The 24,388-nt window shown below is 41.1% G+C and overlaps 2 protein-coding genes across 3 annotated transcripts; both read right to left on the minus strand.

Moving 5' to 3' along the window:
• Positions 1 to 10,332: 10,332 nt before the first annotated feature.
• ppib (peptidylprolyl isomerase B (cyclophilin B)) lies at positions 10,333 to 14,942 on the minus strand. Its single transcript, XM_020660237.3, has 5 exons — positions 14,686 to 14,942; positions 13,271 to 13,384; positions 12,983 to 13,076; positions 11,916 to 12,100; positions 10,333 to 10,748 (listed from the first exon to the last, which is right to left on the minus strand). Exons 1-5 carry the CDS (start codon positions 14,818 to 14,820, stop codon positions 10,626 to 10,628), a joined length of 651 nt encoding a protein of 216 aa, XP_020515893.1. The 5' UTR covers positions 14,821 to 14,942; the 3' UTR covers positions 10,333 to 10,625.
• Positions 14,943 to 15,205: 263 nt separating this feature from the next.
• Positions 15,206 to 22,973, minus strand: adpgk (ADP-dependent glucokinase). 2 transcript variants are annotated; one of them, XM_020660226.3, is made up of 8 exons: positions 22,771 to 22,973; positions 20,820 to 21,063; positions 19,716 to 19,941; positions 19,544 to 19,606; positions 18,455 to 18,575; positions 18,169 to 18,365; positions 17,515 to 17,613; positions 15,206 to 17,378 (listed from the first exon to the last, which is right to left on the minus strand). In XM_020660226.3, exons 2-8 carry the CDS (start codon positions 21,044 to 21,046, stop codon positions 16,818 to 16,820), a joined length of 1,494 nt encoding a protein of 497 aa, XP_020515882.2. In that variant the 5' UTR covers positions 21,047 to 21,063; positions 22,771 to 22,973; the 3' UTR covers positions 15,206 to 16,817. The 2 variants fall into 2 exon arrangements, with proteins under 2 accessions (XP_020515882.2, XP_020515874.2); XM_020660218.3 differs by having other exon boundaries at positions 15,206 to 17,381.
• Positions 22,974 to 24,388: the final 1,415 nt, after the last annotated feature.

Genomic DNA, 24,388 nt, shown 5'->3' on the forward strand with positions numbered 1-24,388 from the left:
ACAGAATCCTCAGGCCAGTGACCTCTGAGTTCTCACTGGTTGTTGAGATTTTTCCCCAATTTTCCATCCTTATAAGTTCCTCTATGTCTTATAAGTTTAAGGCGTATGGTCGTCCACGTAATTCCCATTTAAGACAATAGAAACCCAACATAGTCAGACTAAATTAGCACACACTCTCCGTGGCCTTGTTGACCTGTCTTCCTGTTCCGAGCCGTGAGCAAGCAGTAACTCTGGAGGAAGGGCAAGGGATCGTGGGAACCAGAGTGTCACCGCAGCCTGGGCCACGTTCAGACGAAACATGACAAACTCTGCAAACATCGTAGGAAGGGAAAAGAAACCAGAGAGGAAGCTGGAGAACAATGAAGAAGTGGATGGGACACTGCTCAGCTACACGTCTGGGTGGGAACCAAAAAGTCGGTTGTACTGGAGTCAGAGCCGGGCTTTTCTGAAACTCATTGACAAAAAACAAGGCCCAGTTCCCACGAGGACCTTTCCCACACTGCTCCTCATATTGTATATTTATACTACTCTTGTCAAACTGCTTCCCCTCCTTGCTTGTACGCGGCATGTTTCCTTATCTTTGTGGACATGTTGTTGTTTTGAACTTGATCTTGGACCAGGCCGTTCAACTTCAGATATTTCTATAGAGACTGTGGTTTCTTATTCTGCTGTGTTCCCTGCACAAGTAGATCCCATTCCACAGAAAAAAAACCTTGAGAAAGAAACAGAAAATATGCAGTTTTGATATGAAATCCTTTTCCCTTGGTTACAATATATCACCTCTTTGTACACAGCAAGAATTCAGCAGAAACCACCACCAGCCTCCAGCTGTCATTCCACAGTGAAGTCAAAGGTATGTCAGTGTCACTAGCCACTTCTTTCAAACTGGTTTTAAGACCTTCTAACAGATATTGGTAAAGGTTTGTTTTCACCGTAAATGCAATCACTTTCAACTGCAGGCAAACTACAGTAGCTGACAAGGGCAAACCCAATGAGCACTAGTCTTTATTTCAATGTTGGACTTTGGTTGATAACAGGTTGAAATCACATCTGAACGTTTATGCATAACATGTCAGAAAACACAATTTGCTTAATTATTTAGATTATATGTTCATTTTAGCATTGACAGAGTGACCAGAAGATAATGTGGCGTTTCTCCAAAATAATTTTGCAGCGGTGGGTAAATCTTGTCAACTCGTATTTTCAACACATCAATACGACACTTTATCAGACAAGAAATGCCGGGAGGAGAGCGCTGAGGAAGACATGCAGCAAAGGGCTGAGGCCGGACTAGAAGCCCATGGCCACTGCGATGAGGACTACAGCCTCTGTACGAGGGGTTCGCAACACAACTGCCATGCCATGAAGAAGAGAAAGAATACTGTGCTTGCACAGATACTGAGTCCATACAGCTCTCTTAGTGCTGAAAGAATTCATACCTCCGAGTTCAAAGGTACAGACACAGTTTGGTGGCCAACTTGAGTCAGCAGTGGACCGTTGTTGGTCACTTTGATGCACTGCTGAGTAATACAATGATTCAAAATATGTGTGAATTAAGACTGGAAAATTGCTGTTAATTTGAGACAAATCCATTGGGCGAGGCTGATTACCTGGCAAATATAGTCTAAATTTAGACGTTGAAACGACATACTCAAATCCAGGTTGAAAGATCTTGGACTTCTGAACCAGTTGCGGACGTCTTTTCAATGTATGTCAAAGGCGTCTTTTATAGTTTTAAAGATTTATTTTTTGGGCTTTTTGTGCCTTTAATGCAGAGAGAGGACAGTGGATAGAGTCGGAAACCAGGGAGGGAGTGGGGAATGACATGCAGAGGGGGGCCATGGGTGGAGGCGAACCCGGGCCTACCGCTCGAGACGAGAGCCTCAACACATGGGACGCACGCCCTAACCATTGCGCCACCAGCGCGCCCCCTTTTATAGTTTTAATGGAAAAAATCCATTCTGGAAATAAATCAGTAACAGCTAGAACGATGCAAATTTCAAAACATGTGTAGAAGTTTAAAAAAATTACTGAAACACAGCATATGGAAAAAAATATGCTGTAACAGCTGTGTTAACATGAAACATGCTGCAGATTCATAAACAATGCAAAATCAAATACACACATTTTCAGAAAACATTTTCAAGACAAACGCTACAATCCAGTCTTCAATGGAAGTGCTCCAGGTGTGTAGGTGTGCTCATCGAAACTACTGAGGGGAGCATTTTGCATGGGTTAATAAATCTGCATCATTTCTGAATTTACAGCATGTTTTTCCTAATTAAGAATTATTTCTGCTGTTGCCGATCATTTCCCCGTGTCACCCACCCAAGCCAATAAGCTGCAATAACATTCTGACTTTACAGATAGTTGTGCTACTGTAAATCTTGAAATTATTACTATAAACTCATTTATACAAGCAAACCTTTTTGTAAGTTTTATCACTAAAAAAAGATCCTTTTCAATTCAGATGGACAGTTTTTGAATGACTTTTTACTCGAGATGACTGAAACTTGGCAACAACAACAAGTTTGCTTTACACTACACATAAAAGTCTATACAATGTGTCCACAAACGTGACAAAGGAGTTTATTCAGGCACTGATGATAAGTAGCCTAATTAGTTGCTAATGCACTGAAAAGTATCCGAGGAGAACATTTGGCTCCATCAGGAATATGAAACCACCAAGAGTCAAAGGCTTGAAATTCTGCCAAACAGAGTGTCTGAGAAAGAAGAGGTCTTGTGAGTAAAGTGATGATTTCATTTCAAAAAGTCATCGGAGGAGCTGCCAAGGGGTACAACAGTCTCTGCAACAATTCACTATTCAGGTCTCTGCTGTAAAGAGAGTGAATGGCTAAAAAAGAACCAGGGCAAACGTGATCGATGCCTGGGGAGAAGACTCAAATTTCAGCGTAACAGCGACGCAAAACACAAAGAGAGAAAACATTGGAGTAGCTATGGGACAAGTCTCTCAGTGTCCCTCACAGCCCAGGCCGACGTTGGGGCTTGGATTCTGTGACCTAAAACCTGTACATTGTAGTTTATGCAATAGATTTTACCAATACAGAACTACAGAGGGAAAATGTGATCACGGAGGAGATTAACGCAGGTTTTCATCCTCTGTTTCCAAAGAATAATCCTGTTCACCGCGTTAAATTCTCAAAAAAGAAAAATCTTAATTCACATGAAAATGCAGAACGCACTGTTACGGCTGTCATGAGCATGCCAGATCAAAAACGATGTCCTTGACATGCTAACATTTTCTCGCCATTCCTTTGCAATGACCATGTCGTTTACAAAGTTGTCACAGTGGGAGCGCATGTAAAACGTCCAGTTAGAAACATTAACACTAGTTTGGTTATACCTGCCACCACACTAATCTCATGTAAACAAAAGTAAATTTTTCAGTTTTCCCCATCTACAAAAAAAACACCTTAAACAGAGTTTCTGAAAATCTTCAGCCCTGAAGGAGTTTTCAGTGACCTGAAATGCTGTTTGTGTGTGTACGCACAGATTTCAAAAATACCAGCCTACGTGTGGACTAGGCCTAAGACTCATGTGCATTTGACATATAAGGCTAATTGGGCTACTTTGTTTTCTCTTACACATACAGTGCATATTTAGCATTGCAAGCATTAACAGTCTTGTCCTGTTTATGATTAATGTTATGTGTTATTACGTGTTGTATTGGTTGCATTGTCACTATCTAAAGTTCACTATGTTGTGAGCACCCCAGGAAGAATAGAGCTCTGATGTAATGCTGCAGCTAATGGGGATCCTAATAAACTAAACTTGGAGCTGCATGAAGCACCCAGCAACAGTTAATCAAATATGACGCAGGTATTTTACTCAGTCTGGTTTGATACAGAACATCCAATCACATTGTCACCACTAGGCTGAAGTAACATGAAGGATAACACGAGAGCAGAAACACAGGATTAAATACACAGACAATCAGGGGACAACGAGACCCAGGTGGGTTCATTCAGGGCGGGGCCGACACACAAGGCGGGAAAAACCAGGCGCAGGATTCTGATGAGGAAGGAAGATGTGTGGAATATAAAACAATATATCATTGCTTCTGGTTCTGTGATGCTTTTTCATCTGCTCAAAGGTTTGATACCTTTAACAAACATGTTGAGTATAATTTAGATAAAGACTCATGCAGCTTGAAGTTGTCTTATAAAGCAGCACATAAAAAAGCCACAAGGCGTTTTCTTGACATCCTGAGATCAAATCATCATATGGGGACGTAATGAGATTTATTCCAGATATAACAACAGATTCAACTTTTCAGTATCGGCTATCAAACTTTCAGATTGAGGACACAAACAAAAATATGCTCCACTGGTCCCTCACAGGATGGCAGGATGTGGCCGTTTGATCCTCCGGTGTGACAGAAAAACCTCCTCGCTCCGTGTTGTGATTCTCTCCAGTGTTCTTCTAATCTCATTGACAAAGCCTCTTGCAGGAAGCTATGCCAGATATGTCCGGCCCGTCACGGCTTTTCCAGCAGAGCCAGTAAGTGAAGAATAACAGTGTTTTACCGGACAATCCCCAATCGCCACAAACAAGGCCAAACCGAACAACAGAGGGTTTAACCAAGACCGGGGTTGTGCCGACTCCAGGGAATTCTTTCCATATTTGGCTTCTGGTGAGTCACTGGATGCCTGAGTGAATCTGGGCAAAACAAGGACTGCGGGGCACGGATCCCACTTTCTGTTGCTCACCAAAATGTTTTTCTTGGTTGGATTGTTGTTTTCGCAATACTAAAGCATATTTCACTGCGATCAATTATTTATTCAACATTAATTTCCGAGCATAATACAGAGAACTGTAGACTAGTGAACCTTCGTAGTGCAATATTTATTTCTACAATTTTTGACTCATTTCAAGCTTTAATCAAAGAAATAATTGGTCACATGTTTTGAATTTTCAGTGGGATACTCGGATCATTGACACACTCCTCTGTAATTATACAACTTTTTCAAGCTTAACCACATCTGAAAATAAGATGGACTTCCCCATTTTGGTGGAAAGGTTTTCAGTCTGGGCGTGTACCTGCCGTACTTCGAGTTCAGTACGTCAAAAACATTAAACAGTGGTCCAAATCTCATTTTTAACTTCTGAGTAAGATGATATATTTGTTTATGTGTACATTTAAAGAACTTGTTTTTTTTCTGATGGCTGAGGATGTTTTTAATTAGGGTCATGCTTGTGTGTGAACTTAAACGGCAAGAGCTGTTTTTTAAGGAATAGTCAGCAGTGGCGGTTCTGGACCACTTTTACTGAGGGGGGCCAAACGGGGGCCAGTTGTTTTGTCAGAGGGGAACATCAAACCCAGGTCAAAAATAGACAAAGATGGTTGCTTTAAAAAATATATAAATGTTATGCAAAATAATAGCACACATCATTAAATGCCATGATTTATTTCAGTAACAGAATTTAATACTTGATTGTGACTCCGGTTGTTGAGTCAAATACTGTGTATGTGTTTTGAGGGGGGCTCTTCCTTTTGAAGGGGGGGCCAAACTCAGTGATACAGGTGCACTGGCCCCTGTTGGCCCCTGCCTAGAACCGCCCATGATAGTCAGACAATTTGATACATTTCTTTTTCCACTTTATTTTGTTGAGATAGGAAGATGTATACAACCCTCACACTTGTATGCTAAATACTACCCTGTCTCCTCAATCTGCCTGCAAATAACAATTTTAGAACCGTCACAACTTGCCCAGCATTTATGTAACAGGGTCAAATATGTTAGTGCAAGGTCCAGTTCTACATGCAGGTGGGACACCAATCCCTACCATGGACCTCTATGGCAAGAATATGTCAAAATACAACACAGCACATTGAATGGTCTTTACCAGGGGGGCTCACCCAAATATTACTTAAAAGGGTTTCAAAAGGGGGAGGGTAGGTTAAATAATGTAAAAATATGAGTAATTGTAGTAATTGGTAAAATTACATGTTATCTAAATTTGGTAAATTGTGTCCGTCTTAATGAGTCATGGTTGGCTTGATTCTGGGCTCACACGTGACACGAATAACATTCTTCATACCGTACATGCTTGCCTGTATTTGACACTAGGATCTACAACCAGCTTCCAATGTGGACCTCTTTGCTGTTTACACCTTGTAACCTCGTCATTTTTCCTCTATGATGCCTATAAGTAACCTGACAAGCCGTCTCTACAGAATAAATGTCAGTTCAGAGTAAATTGGTTGCAATTACAGACTTAAAGGGGAAGAAAAAGCCCTGTGACAACAAGTCTACATTGGCTTCACGCACCATTTAATGAGACTTGCCTGTTTCAAGTGAAGCTACAGCCAGGGCGTGTCCAGACTTTTTGGACTGGTGTAGGCCAACTTGGCACTGACTTGTTCGGGGGGGGGGCTGAAGTTTGTGCAAACGCGTACTCGGGTACCTGAGTACTCATTCATTAAATAATAATCGGTTACAAAAAAAATGTAATCGACAATCGTTTTGTAGTCCACATTTTTGTAAATATTTCTTGTTGCATTGTGGGTTCTAGGATAGGCCTAACTGCTACCCTAACAAAAATATCCCTTTAATTTACCCCCCTATGAATTCACAATGAACAAAAAGTCCCAAACAAATGAAATATGCAATATGATCTACGAAAGTTCAGTTCAAATTGTCTTTTTAGTCCACAGAAAAAGAAGGACTTTCACTTTGCGATTATCGCTTTACTCCGCTAAACCAATGACGTTTGATCATCCAGGACAGAGCAGCATAACTAGATGTTTTCCTATATTTTGGAATTTTAGATGATTATTCTTTAAATAACTACAAAACAGAACAACCTTATAGGGAGAAATAGCTCATAGCAGACAGATGAGCGAGATTGAGCGAGTGTGTCATTACACACAGAGGAGAAAGATGAAACAGACAGACACTTAAATCATTCACCTGTTTTATTGTAACTTCATTCACCAGAGTAAAGTGTGCTCTACACTGCAGACTGTAGTCTTTGTTAACACAATGTTGCTGTCAAAACAGTTTCAACGTGCGATGAGTGCATTAATGTCTGTACCTCACTGCTCTAATTATAATAAAGTGTTAAAACGGTCAGAACACCTCTGTGTGAATTTTTATTTGAGGTGTGCTGTCTGTTGAAGTAAGAAATGTCATATTTGAATGTTAATACAAAGGCATCTTACTAACAATTATTAAAATCCCGAAGATTCAAATTAATCAATAGATAAAGTCGGCATCGCGTCATAGTTGGGGGCGGGGCCTCCCGTGGGGGAAAAGAATCACAGAAAAAAAAGAACTACAAAACGATTAGTCAAATACTCGCTTTAAAAATAGGACGAGTAATCGATTAGAGAAAATTTTGTATTTCTGCCACATACATGAAGAACATTTATTCACCCGTTCTCACATCAACTTTTAAGTAACACAAGATAATGGAAACATATACATCTTAGATTAATTCTTCAAGGACTCAACACATTATTTATGTGCAGAGTGACAATTTAAAGTATTTAAAAAATTGCAAACAAACATCTGCACACTGAAAACTATGAGCTGCCTGCTGCAACGCAGCCTGAATAGTGGATTTCAACATAAGCCCCTCTGGCCAGGCGAGTAGGCAATAGGCCTGATAGTCAAGGATTTTGGGTGGTACCTGGGGTGGCCAATAAGATTTCAAGAGGGGGGAAATGCCACCCCTCTGGACACGCCCCTGGCTACAGCTATGCACCTTTTATTGTTTCATTGGACGAGATAAAAACATCTAAATGAGTCACTTTTAAAGATATATAAGTGCATTTAAGAGATATTATATTTTCATTGGTGAGCTTTAGGTGCTGGATTTTTATTTACCACAGGCTACATGCATGAGCATGGTAGCTAAGTTATCCATATCCTAGTAAAAGAAGTATACGTTGATTTCCCTTGAATGTCAACTTTTACTTATGTCGGAATCAAGCCTCAAGCACTTCTTATTAGCTAAAACGGTCTTTTAGCGAATGTTAGCAATGCTATTGGTTAGCAATGGTTGGTTGGTTAGCAATGCTAACATTGGACAGATATGGCTATACAGTAACAGACCGTTTCTCCAAGGGCTATGATACATATAATGATTTGACTTTAATTTAAATTAACTTGTGATCAATTAAATGTGATATAACTTTAAAAAATAACCGAATTATCTTTTAAAAAAAGAATAATAATTGAGGGTAGCCTACTCTAATTTTCAACTTTAGAGCCATCAACAACAGGATTAAGGCCAACACCGCCCAGTTTTCTATCTTTAGTTTTAGGTTATTTACATTCCCATACAAGGATACAAGAAACAGAAAGATAAGCCATAACTTTGAGATGTGAACACTGGGTAAATGTTTCAGATTACTTTCATATTTCTCTTACAAAAGAGCAGACGAGGTCAGTTATGTTCAGGCATTTCTCATCCAGTCCCGTTCCCATGGCCTTAACAGGCTTCAAGAGACTTTTTCTAAAAATGGCTACATGGGAATAAATCAAATTATTTCAGTGGTATTTCAGCTGGAAACATTTTGGATATATCTCAAAGCTGAAGAGGGTAGCTGTGATATATTGGAAATGTTTTGGTTTTTTTTCGGAGTAAGAGCTTTTAAGAAGCCCAAATTAATTGTTGATCATTTAAAGGAAAGCTAATATTTCCTATAAATCCTCACATGACTAGTTCCCTACAGCAGCTCTCACAAAGGTATGCTCTCCTTACTAACAATTATAAACGCCTGATTAGAGCTCTTCCCTCTGTTAGTCAAACCAGTCAGCTCAGTTGTTATTGGAAGTTGGTTGAATAACAAAGAGGTGAGTATTTATTTTGAGCTCAATGGTCTGATGATGACGACTGTAAAACGACAGAACATACTGTACAGACATGGCAGCATGTCCCACCTGCAGTTGTCTGCACAGTGTTTGTTTTATCATGCTTGAAGCTCCAGGCGGGAGTGGTTATTATCACATGAGCATCAGGAAGATCAGACAATCACAGGAAGGTGTGTCCACTGTTTATTTTTTTGCATTAGACAACAATAACCACAGTGTCTTTCTTTCTTGGTTCTGTCTTGGCGAAGACTCTCTTGAAAAAAGGGATCTTGTATCTCAACCAGAATATTTTCCTGGTAAAATAAAATAAATCAACAAAATCAAGCCCACATTCCAGCTTATCCTCAAATATATGAAACATCCTGGGGCGTCTGTAGGGACTGAGGTTGGAAACTGGAGGGTCACTGGTTCAAGTCCCGGTGCGGACCAAGTCTGGAAGTTTGGTCTGGTATAGCTGGAGAGTTGCCAGATCACTTCCTGAGCACTGCCAAAGTGCCCTGGAGCAAGGCAGTGAACCCCAACTGCTCAGGGGCTCCTTCATGTGCAGCCCCCTCACTCTGACATCTCTCCATTAGTGCATGTCCATACTGCAGGATCCTGTTTGTGCATGTAGCGTGTCTTAATATCAGAGAGTAAAAGTAATTTCACCTCATGGCATAAATAAATATGTACAAGTTAAAAAAAATATATAGAAATGATTAAAACTCTTTTAAATACTGATTTGCCTGCAGAATGTGAGTGAAACAAACACGTAAAGCTAGAGGAGTTGTGTTTATGTCCTCATCAATCACGAACAGAGACCACAGAAATGTAATACTCATTATACTGCAGTAAAAACACGACACCACAAAGAGTCAGTACTCGACTGTGCCACTGATCTCTGCGGTGTGAGGGCGCCCTCTGCAGGTCAAACACAGTCTGTGCCGTTAGTCCAGAGTGTTCAATGAGATTTTTTTACCTTTGTCCTTTGCAAAATACGGATGACATGTGTAACTCATGCATCAGCTTTATAATGAGATTGTTCTTTTTGTTTGTTTTAAGCTATGTTAGAAGAACTCAGATTAAACCTTTTGGTAGAGAAGCGCTTAAAAGAAAATCTGTAGTTTATGTTTAAATTATGTAGTGAACATAAATTATTCTTATAGCAATCAGTTTTGAAGAAATGTGGGAAGATTACATTTCTGAGAAGTTATTAGCTTTACCTGGATACAGCTGACAGTATATTTTTGTGTTGGAAATAGTTTAATTTAATTTAAACTCACTCCAATAGCAGGTTTCCTGTGCTGTAGGGAGATGCACCCCCTAGTGGTTACAAGAAGAACCATCAGCGTTGTGAATTGTTATGAACACACATTTACATTTTCTGTCTAAATAAATCAAACAAAGCTAACATGTATAACTTTTACACTGAACCGTCTAAGAACAAAACAAGTAACACATAAAGCTCTTAGTCAGCGGTGTTTGTTTTGATAAAGAAATTCACTCAACATTTTTAACAAAAAGGGAAACCTTTATTTCAGATTTCTTTTCTTTTTTTTTACAAAAACAACCAACAGTAAGTGCACCTTGGAATGCTTGTTGGTAAATGGACCCAGAGTGTTGTCATGATTGCTCGAACGTTAAATCTCTTCTGGTGCTTGAAGACGGCAGCCACCGACATCATCATCACCATCATGACCCACACAGCCCGTTCCTCCAGGACCACACAGGGCTGCTAGTGATAAAACAAGGTGACCCGCACAATGACCCCCTAACCCCCAGTCCTGTTTTCAAGCAGCACTTTTACTCCTTGGCCACTGCGAAGGGCTTTTCCACATCGATTTTGCCGCAATCGTGGATTATGACGTCTTTCAGAGGTTTATCACGACCGTCTGTCGTCGTTTTCTCGATCTTCCTCACCACATCCTGGAAGACGCACAAAAAGGATATATATCAGATATCTGAATAATCAGCAGAGGCAAGAACCAAATTCAAGAGGTTGTTACTATTACATAAAAGCTGATCCATTCAAAAGAGAGACAAATATACATTATCACATCAACACTGATATGAAGGATTAGACAACTTGGACCAACTGAAGTAAGCTCTAAAGCGAAACACTGATGTGCACAGCCTCCACAACACTCAGGACAAGTTGACACAGACTTGTGGGTATCACTCATTGTATCAAATAACCAGAATGACTTTGCATAGGGGTACAGGTAAGTATATGGACATGCATGAAGGCCTTTAGATCATTTAATTTCAACAGGCTTATAAACTGTCCTGCTACAGCCACAGATTCCACTTGGTCTTTATTCTCCAAGAGCTTCTGAAGTGTTTATTGCAGTTTGGATTTTAGGTCTCCTCTTCTGTTTTCTATTAAGATGTCATTTTGAACCATTTGCTCCGGACTGTTAAGCAAAGGCCGAGCTGTAATCAGAATCAGGTCGAATGTCAAGCAGGTTTACACGCATGAAGAATTTGTCTTGGTGCAAAAAGCATTTGTGTGTATTTTCTTCAGAAAAGGTGAATCAAAGGCTGCTTTTATCAGGGTTACTGTGCTGCTTTTGTTTAACCAACCAAAATGAAAAAATAAGCTTGAAAACATGAAATGTTTAGGACAACGGATCATTTAGATTCTGTTCAACATCTTAATGTACACAGATTCTAATGCTTTACGCAGCCATATGAAACCTTTTATTTCAATACTGAAGTGTATAAAGTTTAAAAATGGGTGACATGTTAACTTAAATGTGAGCTGAAGCTGACTGGGTTGTTGAATTATTTACTTTTTGATGTTGAGGGGAAGCGGAGCAGGAAGTCTATTTTAGTCCGCCTGCTATTTTTGTGATTTCAAAGATACTCAAGGTATCCCTTGATCCGAAGGGGAGGGGCCGATCCACAACCAACCTATCACACATCTTTGCTCTTATACTCAAGGTATCCTGTGACAAACCTGGGGGTTGATATCCCCCCCCCCCCTTAAAGGACTTGTATTGAGAGTCTCTGCTCTAGAATGCTAAAAAAAGTGTTTGTTTTTTTCCTCATGCAGACTGAGGGTGTACAGAGTTAAGAAAACCTGGAACTCACCATGCCCTCCAAAATTTTTCCAAAGACGACATGTTTGCCATCGAGCCACTGAGTCATGACGGTGGTGATGAAGAACTGAGATCCGTTCGTGTCTTTGCCGGCGTTGGCCATGCTGAGCCAGCCGGGGCCGTAGTGCTTCAGCTTGAAGTTCTCGTCGGGGAAGCGGTCTCCATAGATGCTCTTGCCTTTAATTGAAAAAACAGAAATGCTTTATTTGTACCATGTGATTCTGTACAGGATAATTAAATCATGTTGGTTATACTTTAAGATTTACTCAACCTGTGCATATCACTTGGGTGACTTGATTTCTGCCAAAGCTATCATCCTGATGACATCTTCTAATTCATGAATACTAAACAGCTGAGAGACACTCTGAATGACACTGTCAGCGTAATCAGCTAGTATCGTCATAAAATGGCAACATGACCATTTCCAAATAGTTCTGTCTTTTAAAAAAAAAATTAAACTTCGAACAAATTTAGAATATGAAACGGTTAAGTGTGAACACAAGTCTATTATCTTGTTAAGAATTGAGTGCAGCTCTCATTTCATTTACTTTGCGGGTTTGCAGTGACCCCGTGTCTCTCCACCAATGCAGTTGGCTGCTGCCTGCAGAGAGACGAGTCTCCCTCAAGAAGGTTTGCATCACCTGAATCGCTCCCGTTGCTTTTGCAACAACATTACTGTCTTCATTTACTGAGGTCAAGAGTGCACGCAATGGTCAAGTTATGCTGAGAGCGCCCTCTGCTGGATCAAACAACAAACTACTTCAGACGGCCTGAAGCACTGATAAGACTATATTTTTTATTTGAACGGCTCATGCCTGTGCTTGGGTCATTATGATGACTATTTTTTTCATTATAAAAACACAGTGAAAAAGTGGTCACTATAAAGTTGTCTTCTCCAACAGTATTACTGCTTTTTTTTTTTGAAAGAAGGGGTAAAAATACTTGAGCCATTCAAAGTCCAAGAGAGCTCTGATTCAAACAGTAGGGGGCAAGTTTGTTCTTGCAGGGACAAATCTGTAAGAAATTCCAGCCTGCAGGTGTCAGGCGATGGCATCTTACCTCCAGTGCCGTCCCCCCTGGTGAAGTCTCCACCCTGAATCATGAAGTCCTTGATGACTCTGTGGAACTTGCTGCTCTTGTAGCCAAATCCTTTCTGTTTATTTAGAACAACGCAAAAACATAAACAATTGGTTAAAAAACTAGGATAAACAAAGCAGCTGCATATATTTGATTTCATTACTGCATTCAGTCTTAGCCGAATGGTGAAAGGGGTCATTCCTTTGAATTCTTTGATATAACCATCATATCACTTTGGGTCAACATCATGAACTGTGATGTTCTTCTCACCTCTCCTGTTGCAAGTGCAACAAAGTTGTCGACTGTTTTGGGAACGGTCTTCCCAAACACTCCGATGACGACTCTTCCAACATCTTCATCTCCAATTCTAATATCAAAGAACACCTATAAAAGAAATCACGGTTTCATGACTACAATATCCCAATTTCTCAGGATTTTCCTTTTTTTTTTTAAATTGATGAGTTCATAAAGTGCTGATGTGCATTCTTTCCAGTTTTCTACATTTAAAAAGACGCCGCACAACAATATCAATCAACCATTACATTGCTGCCGTACTCTGTTGGGGAGTTAGCCAGGACGATATCATTCTTGATTTAAAATTACAAGTTATAATAGCCAAGTTGGGGCGCCTATGGCCTAGCGGTTATGTTGCGCGGCCCCCCCCATGTGCAGTCCTCATCGCTGCGACCGTGGGTTCGAATCCAATCTCGGTCCTTTGCTGCATGCTCCAGTCTCTCCCCCCAGCATGTCCTGACTCTCTGCAGAGTTCCTATCTAATAAAAAAGGTAAAAATGCCCAAAAAAATAAAATAAAAAATTGCCCAGCTGTTGTGTTAGTAATCAATATCATCTTAATTTCTTTTTGCCAAAATAAGTAAGGGTCAGAAATAATCAAATTAAAAGTCTCTACTTTTGTTTCTCTGCACAGACAGTTAGTTGTCTTTCCACTAACTTCAGTGAATGGTAGGTTTTTCATGGCCGTGCATGTTTATGTGTTTATTCAGCTTCATGTAGAATTAGATAAAAGTCTTTCTCGGGAGTATTTTTGTTGCAGGTGAAAAGAATAATTTCCGTGTCACACAGTCACAGAGGCCACAGGGTCAGCTGCTGTCCTGCTCTAATCTCTCTCTCTCTCTCTCTGTGTGTGGACGTGGACAAACCTGCTGCACCCAGACACAACAAAGACAGACGCAATAGCATCAGATTGGAGCGTTAGATAATGGAAAACAACAAACTTAAACCCTGAAATTAAAACTTCAGCTTTGATGTATTTTGATGCAATTGATGTTTATATATGAAAAGAGCCAACAGTGGACTTCAGCTGAGGGCCGAGGGACTAGCTTTGTCAGCTAGTTTAGCAACCAGGAGTACAGACATGGCCGGTTCATTCAGTCTGCTGTCCTGGTCCTGGCTTTAAATGGTTCGATGCACAATTTTAATGCGATTATAAATGTCCTTATTTTCTGCACGCACAGATACTAACCTCGCAATATAACATCAGCCGTCTAAAGGCTACAGTTAGCTTCCCGGCTAACAAGCCCATAAAAGCTGCACGTAAAGGATAACCCGTTAGGAGCTAGCCTTCGTGTGACGTGGCTTTACTGCAGCAAGAGTCAGCAATCAGGAAGAGCTTTGATTTTTCCCATCATGATACACTAGCAGGCCAGCTAGCGAGCTACCACCTACCTTAGCAGTCACTTTGGGGCCTTTCTTCTTCTCGTCAGCGGATGAGCCATTGGGGAAGGCGAGAAAAATCAACGATCCCACGATGATTGTGACGGCTACAAGTAACTTCATCCTTCTCTCACACAGCCTCACCATCAACGAGAAAGTAGAGCAGCCCGGGGTCGGCCTGACAGTCTAAATACCTTTATATATGAGGGGAAGGAGCGTGGTATCCGGGGTGGGGACTACAGCGGCGGCCGCTGCGGGCTGTGCTGTGGCTGTGCTGTGACTCTAGACGAGGGGCGGGGCTTAAGAGCGAAGCGCACTAGACGCACGGCGCTCTGATTGGATCACGTCGCGGCACGTCTTAACCAATCAGGTGCAGACGCGTAAAGCAGTTTGTCAGCGATCCAGCAAATGTGAAATTTCTGGAAATATAGTTTGTTCCCATTTTTTGCATTTCACTTTCTCGTTATTCCCACACAAAAGACAGATACTATGTGAGAGTTTCAACATTGAGAAACACACACATCGAGCAAAGTTCTTCTTTCAATACATACTTTAATGACTAACTTAAAGTACATTAAACTTGTTGACATGTTAAAAACATAAGACAAAAACTATGAAATGAAGAAAGGCGTGAAGATTGTACTTGCTAGAAATAACACGGGGGTTTGGGAGTTAAGGTTACATTCACCTTTGCAGGCTCCTCACCTGCAGCTTCCTACTAGTGCAAAGAATTAATTCTGCTAAACGAAATGCCATACATCTTTTAGTTGTATGTTTGCATTAAGACTCATTATTATTGCATGCCTTCAGGGGCCATGTGAGGTATACAAATAAACTGTTGTGACAGTTACGTACTGTACATCTAACATGATGCAGGCTTTACCAAGTAAGATTTAAAAAAAAAACAGCAACAACCAAAATAGAAAGCAATGAAAAAACAGGGAAATGTACCAATGCAATAGAATATAAACCAAGAAGTTTGACCAGGAGTTTGATACACTTGCCATTTTTCAAGGATTTAAGCCAATAGTGATATATAATTAAAATTTATGAAACATTTATAGTTACAGCAACAAAACAAAGTAAACGAGGCAGTACAGTAACCCTGATAACAGCTGACCTAAACCTTATTTCGAAGTTCATTTTAGATTGAATTGCCAACAGAACCTTTAGTTTAAAAAAAAAAAAACACATTATTGTTTATTGAGCTTTACTGCATAAAGAAGGATCGCCTTCAAAAACAAATTTAAACATTGCATTTAAAAGCATAATATTTCATTATTTGATCAGGAATTTAGAAGGTAGAGCAAACACCAAGACTACGCATACCACATGAGGAGTGTTTGTTTGAGCTTTGCAGAGCCTCCAGACTTTAGCGTCTTTAAAATGGGAGTGTAAAAACTCTTCTATAGTTTTATCCTCACAGGACAGATAGGGACAAAGACAAGACTATCTAGATAGAACCATTATTACACATTAAGAAGTCAGATACCCACGAGAGAATGAGCCTTCAAGTGATCTAGTGACTATTTGACATGAATGCACCAGAAACAAAGAACACCGAGAATACCACTTAGCTTCTATGATATAGTAAGACGTCATCAGTTTACAGACTACACAGTTGTTTATATGTGTTTGTATCTATAGTAGAAGTGTAACTGACGAGATGCTTAATTTGATGTTTGTTTGGCTCTAAAGTATGAATAAAATATTAAACTATGACTATTATTATCTCAAGGCACAGAGTACTGAAGGTACGCAAGTGAAGGTAAATAAGAGGGGCCAACTAAACTCTTTGAAGTTTGTGAAATCGTCTTTGAGCTGCGCCCAGTGCATAGAGTCAAACTGCCTCACGGTCTGGTCAGATCCACGTGGGAGAAGCTCTGCCTAAGTTTCTTTCTGCTGGAGGATCAGAGGAGCGAGAAGAGAGGAGAGCAGAGCCGGATGGAGGACTCATCAGGCAGGATTTTAAAACTATCACCATTCATGATCACATTCTTTAACTCAGTGAAGCTTCGGGAAGGAAGACACAAAACCTGGTTCGAGACACACGGGTCTGAAAAAAAAATCCAACAACTGGAGCAGCAGGAGCACTTCCCATCATACTTTTTCAAGACAAACGGAGTGTCAGCTTCGAGCAGAGTCTAGAAAGGCTGCTCGGCTTTTAGCTCAGAGTAAACTAGTCCCTCTGCTGAGATAGCGTCCCCGAGCCCGACTGTCCTCAGAGGCTGTTTGCAGACCAGCACCGGCGTCATGTGGAAGGTGACGTTTCCTCTGCGCCACACAGTCACCGGCTGTGCTGGGTTTATTGTCAGCTTCTCTCGCGGCTCAGTGTGTGAACTGTAAAACTCCAGCGGTGCCTTTAGCTCCACTTTGCTAACATCCACAGCCTGGAGTCCACAGGCCTGACTGCTCGCAACTCGAGCGCCGGCTGTCACCGCCGCCGCCTGGTTCCCCCAGTACCCGTCCACTGTGGCTAGGATGTGGTAGGCGAGCGTGTGGAAGTGAATGCGAGTCAGGTCGGCTTCTGAAAGAGGGTCGCTGCGGCCGTGCTGCTCCAGGACCCAGAGGAGGATGTCGCTGACCTGGCCCACGTCTGGGATGCCTTTCCAGGCGGCCAAGTCTGCATGAGGCCCCTCATCGGCCTGAGAGAGGAAGAGCAGCTCCTGCTCGTTCAGCCCGATGGAGCTGACAATGGGCATGACCTGCTAACGGGAAACATAGGGAAAAACTTTAATTAAATAAACAGAACTCTGAAGGGATCTGTGATTTTTTTTTTTACACACACTCATCTTTTCTCTGAGAAGGACTTTATGAAGTTAAACTTTGTCCGACATGTACCTCCTGCATGATGCTGTTCATGTAGTCTCTGTCAGTCATGCTCGCCAGCTCCAGGTGGATGGGAATATCTCTACGGATGTCAAGTATGGCCGACACAGCCTGCAGAGAGGAAGAAAGTACTGACATCTCTGTAGTTTGACTGCAATGCTACCATGCATACATTAACCTTACTTGTGGACTTATAAGATGCTTTGTCATGAATACATTAAGTAATCTCTGTTCAGCTTTATACCTTGACTCTACATTAATGTGGATTGTTAGCATTTAAGATTGGAAACTGATCTGTTGAAGTAACTGAAATCAAAGTGGGCACACCAACGTTTTTGCGCTTGAGCTTGAGGGCATGGAGTCCAATACTGCAAACCAATTCCCATATTAAAACATAGTTATTACATTAATTACATAGTGGTAATTATAAAGGTTTGAGCAATTAATCGCCCTTAATGTTAGCTGCAGTTTTCACTTCATTCACTAACACAAATGGAATTCAGGAAAAAAAAACAGACATTTGCTGTTGGGGAAGAGAAGGAAAGTGCACATCAAGAATATATGATGTGTCAAAAGGCAACACCAGCTTTGTAGATGAATACAAGTCGTCAGGGAAACTGTACAGCAGGTAGTGAAACTGTACAGGAGCAGCTTTCAGCCTCTTACCTCCTTCAGCCGCTCCTCCCACAGCTCTCTGCCCTGACCCTCCATCATGTGGAGCCCGGACAGGACAACCAGCTCGGGCTCAAAGTCCTCCAAGCTCGCCACGAATGTCTCCAGCAAGCTCATCCCCCCGTTGGACACGTCATGAGAGAAGATGAAGCGGTTTGCTTGAGGTGCCTGAGTCGAACCCCAAGTTTCCCCTGGAGATATAAAAGCAGAATAAGCAGAACAGTTTATAATACATCCTGACAAACGGAGGGGGGGGGGGGAGGGGTTAAAATGACTTTACCTGCTTTATACTCCAGGATGAGGTGATATTCATCCGTCTCCTGGAGAGACTCTGGGGGAACAATTATCTGCTCATCCAGCATTTGGTGAAGTTTAGGACCGACTGGCCCGCATAACAAAACCTGGGGCATAAAAAATATTCAACAGTAAGAACTTTATCTTCAACTAGTCTGGAACATTTTGTATTCAAATCCTGCTTCATAGTTTGGCTGCCTTAAAAATCAAATCATTGATTTACTTTTTGGTGCAAATTGAATTTTTAAAAAGTTAGATTTTGGGCAGGAAGTCCAGGAATTCTTAATCATAATGGGAAAAGACAATAAAATGTTTCCAGATATGAAACGTTTTTTATGACATGAGTTTATATCTCATGATTGACTCGATGTAAAGAGTCCAAAACATCACTCAACATACCGTACCTAAATACCAGATTGAAATATGACTGACCAGCTGCTTAGTATTTATTTAATGACCCAGAGATCTCGATAACCTAGGATGATTACAATAGTGTATAAAAAATAGATAGACAAAAAGATAGACAATACAACTGCTCTCCAAAAGTGAAGCCAAAATATTTGGAGCACCCCGTCAACTGGCTGCAGTGTAGGGGATAAAGCCCGCCTTCTCCATGTTAACAGATGGGACAAGGGTCCAACTTTAAAATGACAAAATACACATCGAATTTATTTTTCTCAAACATGGTTTCTGTCATTATAGTAAGTTAATATCTCGCTGGTTTTTGTCGAAGGCTTTATTGTTTAGTTTGAATTAGTTTTATTTAACGTGATTAAGACCCGATGTCATGATTGACATCTCTGTTTACAAATGAGGCTTCTGAATAGTTCTTCATCGGATCAGCAGAGACGAAAGTGAGAGTCACTGAACTTTCCATAACAGCGAGTGTCTTCTTCAAACCGACACAGGAATCTGTTCTGCTGTGGACTAGATTCCTGCTGACGTCATAAGTGCAATATGTTAGCGCCTGACGCAGACGTATTTTGGCTTCGATTTTGTACAACGGGACGGAGATGTGTCGTCCATATTGCTATACTGTCAGTGGTATGAAAGAAGAATAAACATGCGACTGTACAATCAGATCGGGATACGTGGCGAGCTTCTGACCAATGAGAGCAGCGTTCCCTCCCACGTACAGCTGAAAGAAGACAAAAGTAAAGTTAACAAGAAGGAAGATCATTTAACTTGTTAAAAAAAACAAAAAAAAAACAAGAACTGATCCTCTCAGTGAGTAAAGGAAGGCTTGCCTTTGCACCGGGGTACTCTGCTGCTGCACGTGCGATTCTCTGAAACACCTCCTTGTCGCTGAAGAAGCGCTCGGCTGCTGCTCCTCTCTCCATGTAATGGATGAACGCTTCCTTCAAGTCCTCTTTGGAGTGCAACACTTCATGATCCAGGCCGACGCCAGGATCCACAGCCATAGCCTGAAGCAGACCCACTCCTGAGACCACCACATCCACACAGGCATTCACCCTGAACACAGAGGACAGGACAACAGCTTTAAGTACGCACTGAGCTCCAGCTGTATATGGTGAGACTTAGGATAGTAACCCCTAACCCTAACCCTTAGGGCAGGAGATTTCTTTTGGTAGCCAAGTAGTCACTTTGTGTTCCCCATGTACAGAGGCTGTTGTCCTTGAGGAGGGGCGCCAGGTTCAAATCTGGCTTGTGGCTCCTTCCGTGGAACTTATTCTAGGGATTTTTATTCAAACATTTTTGTATAAGTTGTAAACTATATGTCATATGTTGGCATGGCACTCTGAGGATCAGGTGTGAGGTGTTTGTTTGGATGTCACCTCTTTTTAAAGAGCTGGAGTTTTGACATACAATAAAGCTAAATAATTCTCATAAGGCGTTTTCCAGATATGAGCTCCGGGTAATATCTAGATAATTACGGGAGGACCACTCCGGGGATTCTCCCGCTGTTCACATAGGCTCCTCACAGCTGGAGACTATTCCTGTCAGCCGGGGGGGGGGGGGGTCTCCTGAGGTAACATGATGTAAAAAAAACAACAACACAGAAGGAGCGGACGAAGCAACACGCTACACGACGCTGTAACGACAACATTTGCCTTTATATCAATGCTATGTGTAGTCCAGCAGAGCCGGCTATATGAGAGGTATAGACAGCATTTAAGTCACTAAGGCACCGTCGTCTCGGACCCAGTCATGTGAGCTCATGATCACACATTCCCTCTCACCAGCAGATCTGAAAACAGCCTCTCAACATCCCACACTGTACAGGAGAGCAGCTAAAGCAGAATTAAATATAAACTCCAGCTGGAGTTCGGTGACTAAAGAAAGACGTGTATCTATTTCTTACGGTACTGCAGTTTGGCGGTCTGACTCACCCCACAGCCACTTTGCTCCACTGCCGGCTGGGCAGAGTGATCAGAGTCTCCCAGGCGGAGGAGATCACCTCCTCCAGGCTTTTCTGACTGTCCTGGCTCTGTGATGACTGCTGAAAGTTTGGCAGGCTGATATACTGCAGAATCTGCTCCGGCAGCTCTGGACTGCCGTGGTACAAATAGCCGACAGCTATCGCCAGCAGGGCCGCTACAGAAGCCTTCCTCCACATGATGCTCCCACGCACTCCTGCAACAAAGGAAACCAGTCACTTCTGTTTCTCATGTTCTATCAACTGCTAGCATTGAAAAGTGATATCCTTACTTATTAGGGTCATTCAAATTTGGAAGCAGTAGTTATGATTGATATGTATAGGAAAAAATAACTAACTTTGGCCCTCTGTAGTTACAGCTAAATTAATAATTTGGATAGAAATGTTTAAAACAAAAGCACAATAATAGGATCTGCCTGAATATTCATACTATTTGACTTTGATATGGTTATTTTGGGGGGTCGGCCTCTGGGCAGTGGCTGAAGGTGACTCCCTGTTGTCAATTAGAATTACAATGGCACCCAAGAGGAATCTGCCCGGGTGCTTGAGACTGAAAGGAGGGGCCAACTTTAATTGTGCTTTGTTTACACACTTCAACAAATAGAACCTACGCCGTCTGCCTCGAAGGTAATTTATTCAGGAAAATACTTAATGGTTAGAGGCTCTCAAATACGAGAGTTTGCAACTATTCCTGGTCGCACAAAATGAAAACATTCAATGAACACTTGGGCAAAGAGATACAAGTTATTCTGATAAATTATAAACCAGATAATTAGAAGTCGGGATGGGGGATATGGGCCAAAAACAATATATTGATATGTTTTACACAGGAGATACATACATACATACATATACATATATATATATATAAAACACAGCTGTGTATTTTGTTATTCAGGTGTTTTTTTGGGTTTTGCTCAGAGAGGCAGACGGTGAGATTAAAAATAGGCGAACTGTCGGCTCTACGGAAGAAACATAAAACGTTATTTTCATGCAACTTTAACAATATCGATATAACTAATATTGTCTTACCCCAATCTCGTTTGAAAATGTATCTACCTATCTTAAAAACTTGCCCATTATTAGAAGATAATGGAGCCTACTGTGAATACAAAAAGTGTGTAGCAGGTTATCGGTGCACCACGTGATATTTCTCTTTTATTAAAAATAAATAAATTATTAACTGTACAAAAGCTGCTATTACAATGTCAATGGAAACAAAATAAATAAGTTGTGTGTTATTTCATGACTTAGTCACTCATTCTTCAGGGAAGTCAGACCAATAAAAAGTAACTGACTGAGTGGATAACCTGCAACTCATCATGCGTTTTGCATTTCTGCCTAGACATTTGTTTCCAAAATAGTTGCAGGGATGATGGCTTTACTAAGTGTTGACAGTTTACAAGACACTTCATGTAGTTAATTAAAGAAAAAAGTTGGAAACACATCAAAAAATCTCACTGGATGCAGGAATGAACTCTGCTCTGTTGTAGTACTACAGGTCAATTATTACAAGACAACCCGAAACGTAGGAGCACACCTATTATTGATGACTCATTAGACTTGTATTTTACTGCTTTAATTATTGATATATCCGAGATAAGTGACCGTGCCCTTAAAGCTGCAGCTATGTCATGCACTTTGCAGAACACAGGGTTTAAGTTACTGCTAACACGGACACTCAGTGTGTGAGCTAACATGCTAACACCAGCACACAGGGTGTCTCTTTGGCTGCAGTTTATTAAAGCTAATCTGACAGCAGCCGAGAAGCTTCCTACTCGGCTTAGCAGAGAAACCCCATCTGGAGTCAGCCAGTCAAAGACACAAGAAGTGCACGGCTCAGTTTCACAGCGTCGGTGAAACAACGAAGTAGCCAAAGCTTCACAGATGTTAGCGGCACGTACCGTTAATGTGCAGGCTTCAAGTTTAGTTAATCAGGAAGAAGATCCTGTTTCCTGGTCAATCACATTAACAGCATGTAGCTCGCTGAATGCCGCCGGAGGAGGGAGAGGAAAGTGAAGAAGTACGGAGTCGGTACGAGTCATTGAAGGAGCAATGATTGGTAGACGCAGCAGCAGCAACCGGAGACCGCCAGCACACAGCGGCTTCCGGTTATCGCACTGCGCAGGCGCGGCTTTAAGGGAACATTCACGGTACAGAGTGTGAAGAACAGACAGAGAACAGAGCAGAGAAGGTCAATAGGTTTAATGTGAGTCCTGAAATGATATTAATTTATTCTTGTTCTAAAATAAATGTTTGGATTTAATTGATAATATTTCACTCATGGCATTCCCTGAAATAATAAAGCCAAAGTGGTCCATGCTGGAGGGGAATTAGGCTACCACTATGATAAACCTCCAAACAACTCAACTGTTTTGTACAGAAGAGGATTATGGCCAGACATGAGAAATAAATAATGACAGGAGGAAAAGCAGGTTTTTATTTTCCAATGAGCATTGCGAGAAAAAAAGTTGAAATGTTGAGAATAAAGTTGAAATACAGTTTCAGGAATGAAAGCAAAATATGGAGGAAAAAGTCAAAATGTTGATAATTTAATTAAAAATACAACTTGTGAAATCTCAACTTTATTCTGGAAATTGTATTCCAATTGTATTCTCGACATTTCCACTTTTATCTCAAAGTGCATGATGAAAAACAATAATCCTCCTCTTATTATTTATTTCTCACGCCTGGCCCTGATCCTCTTCCATAGTTTTTCACAGTTAAACCTCTCCTTCCATTCTGAAGTAAGTGTGTCCAGTTGCTTTAGTTGTCCTCACAAAGTACAATGGCATGAAATGAGCCAAACAGGTTACCAATTAGAGCATCAGTAAACCCCAAACAATAAAATACAATTAAAGGCTCAGGCCCCTTTTCTTCTCGTCTTTTCTCCCTCAGGCTAACATGTGCCTTCGCTCTGCCTGATCTGCGTGTTGCTGCTTGTGAAACTATTCTGCTCAGGGCAGCATCAGCATGAGGTGTGGTTGCCGCAGAGAAAACTGACACTTTTTACATCTTAATACTGGTTGAGGCAGTTGATTTACAGCATACTGAAGTCATCACAGTGTTTCTGTCCTGTCTGTTACTAGTCTGAAGAAGCCAGACTCTTTAGAGGTCAAAATTATAAGTTTGTAAACGTGTTCATCTGATTCTGACAGCAGTCATTTGTTTGGTTGCTGTCAAATTACATCATACATCTCAACTAATTTCTGCTCTGCGTTTTCTATTTTTAAATTAACCACAGGGTCATTAAACTTAACTTTGATTTCTGCCTATTTAATCCGGATATTTCATGTTATAGTTAAGAAATGTCAATCACATTAAAGGTTTTAAGGATTTAGATGACCCGAAATGTATTTAACACAACAAATTGCTCATTTTTTACAAAAAGGTTAGGGGTGAAAAAGATCTAACAGTTTAAACACGCTTGATGCAGCCAAAAGGAAACAAAGCTGTTGAAACAACACTGTGCTTTGAGTATTTAGTTTCCCCACACAGAAGGATGTGGATCATCTCGTTTGA

Source organism: Labrus bergylta, chromosome 7 (genome assembly GCF_963930695.1).
Source record: "Labrus bergylta chromosome 7, fLabBer1.1, whole genome shotgun sequence".
In the NCBI taxonomy this organism is placed as follows: Eukaryota; Metazoa; Chordata; class Actinopteri; order Labriformes; family Labridae; genus Labrus; species Labrus bergylta.